Here is a 513-nt window from a genome sequence, read left to right as displayed (position 1 = left end):
GCACCCAGGCCACGGGGCCGGGCGCGCGTCACCGCCCACCTCAGAGGCCGGGCGGCTGCACGGTGGCCCCTGCTGACTGGCGGGCAGTACTGGACAGAGGCACTGACCGCGTGTGCAGAGGATGGGCAGGCCGAGAGCAGGACGCTGTCCTCGGGCTGGCTCTGGGGGGCCGCGGGGTCCTGCCGGCCTTGCGGGTGCCTGCGTGGGCCCTGTGCGTGGGCCCGGAGTGGCCCTGGGCTCCGAGGAGCTGGATGCGGACGTGGGTGCCGCGGGCTGCGCCAGGCGCTGCCGGGCGCGTGGGGGCGGGGCCGGAGCCTGCGCCACCCCAAGTGCCCTGGTCCTCAGGGAGGAAGAAGCGTGGCGGCGAGGGCTCGGCGCTGGACTCCCAAGCCCAGTGGGAGGCCGCCCTGCAGAAGCCCCTGCACCCCGGCCTGCTGCGCAAGCTGGCAGAGGTGGGGTTCATCAGCGCTGAGGTGCGTCCCGGGGCTGGCGCCACCCCGCAGGGCGGGCGGG

At 76.4% G+C, this 513-nt stretch overlaps 1 protein-coding gene across 1 annotated transcript in view; it reads left to right on the top strand.

Annotated features, from left to right (window-relative positions):
• The window catches only part of CFAP46 (cilia and flagella associated protein 46), a 45,173-nt gene that overhangs the window by 9,140 nt on the left and 35,520 nt on the right, over positions 1–513 (top strand). Inside the window, exon 9 of the mRNA XM_012734814.1 lies at positions 350–473. Coding sequence (XP_012590268.1) covers positions 350–473 — 124 coding nt within the window. The remainder of the gene's footprint in view (positions 1–349; positions 474–513) is intronic.

The sequence above is a fragment of the Condylura cristata genome, unplaced genomic scaffold (genome assembly GCF_000260355.1).
Source record: "Condylura cristata isolate star-nosed mole 26May11 unplaced genomic scaffold, ConCri1.0 scaffold00074, whole genome shotgun sequence".
Classification (NCBI taxonomy): Eukaryota; Metazoa; Chordata; class Mammalia; order Eulipotyphla; family Talpidae; genus Condylura; species Condylura cristata.
This window is presented reverse-complemented; position numbering and strand designations above follow the sequence as displayed.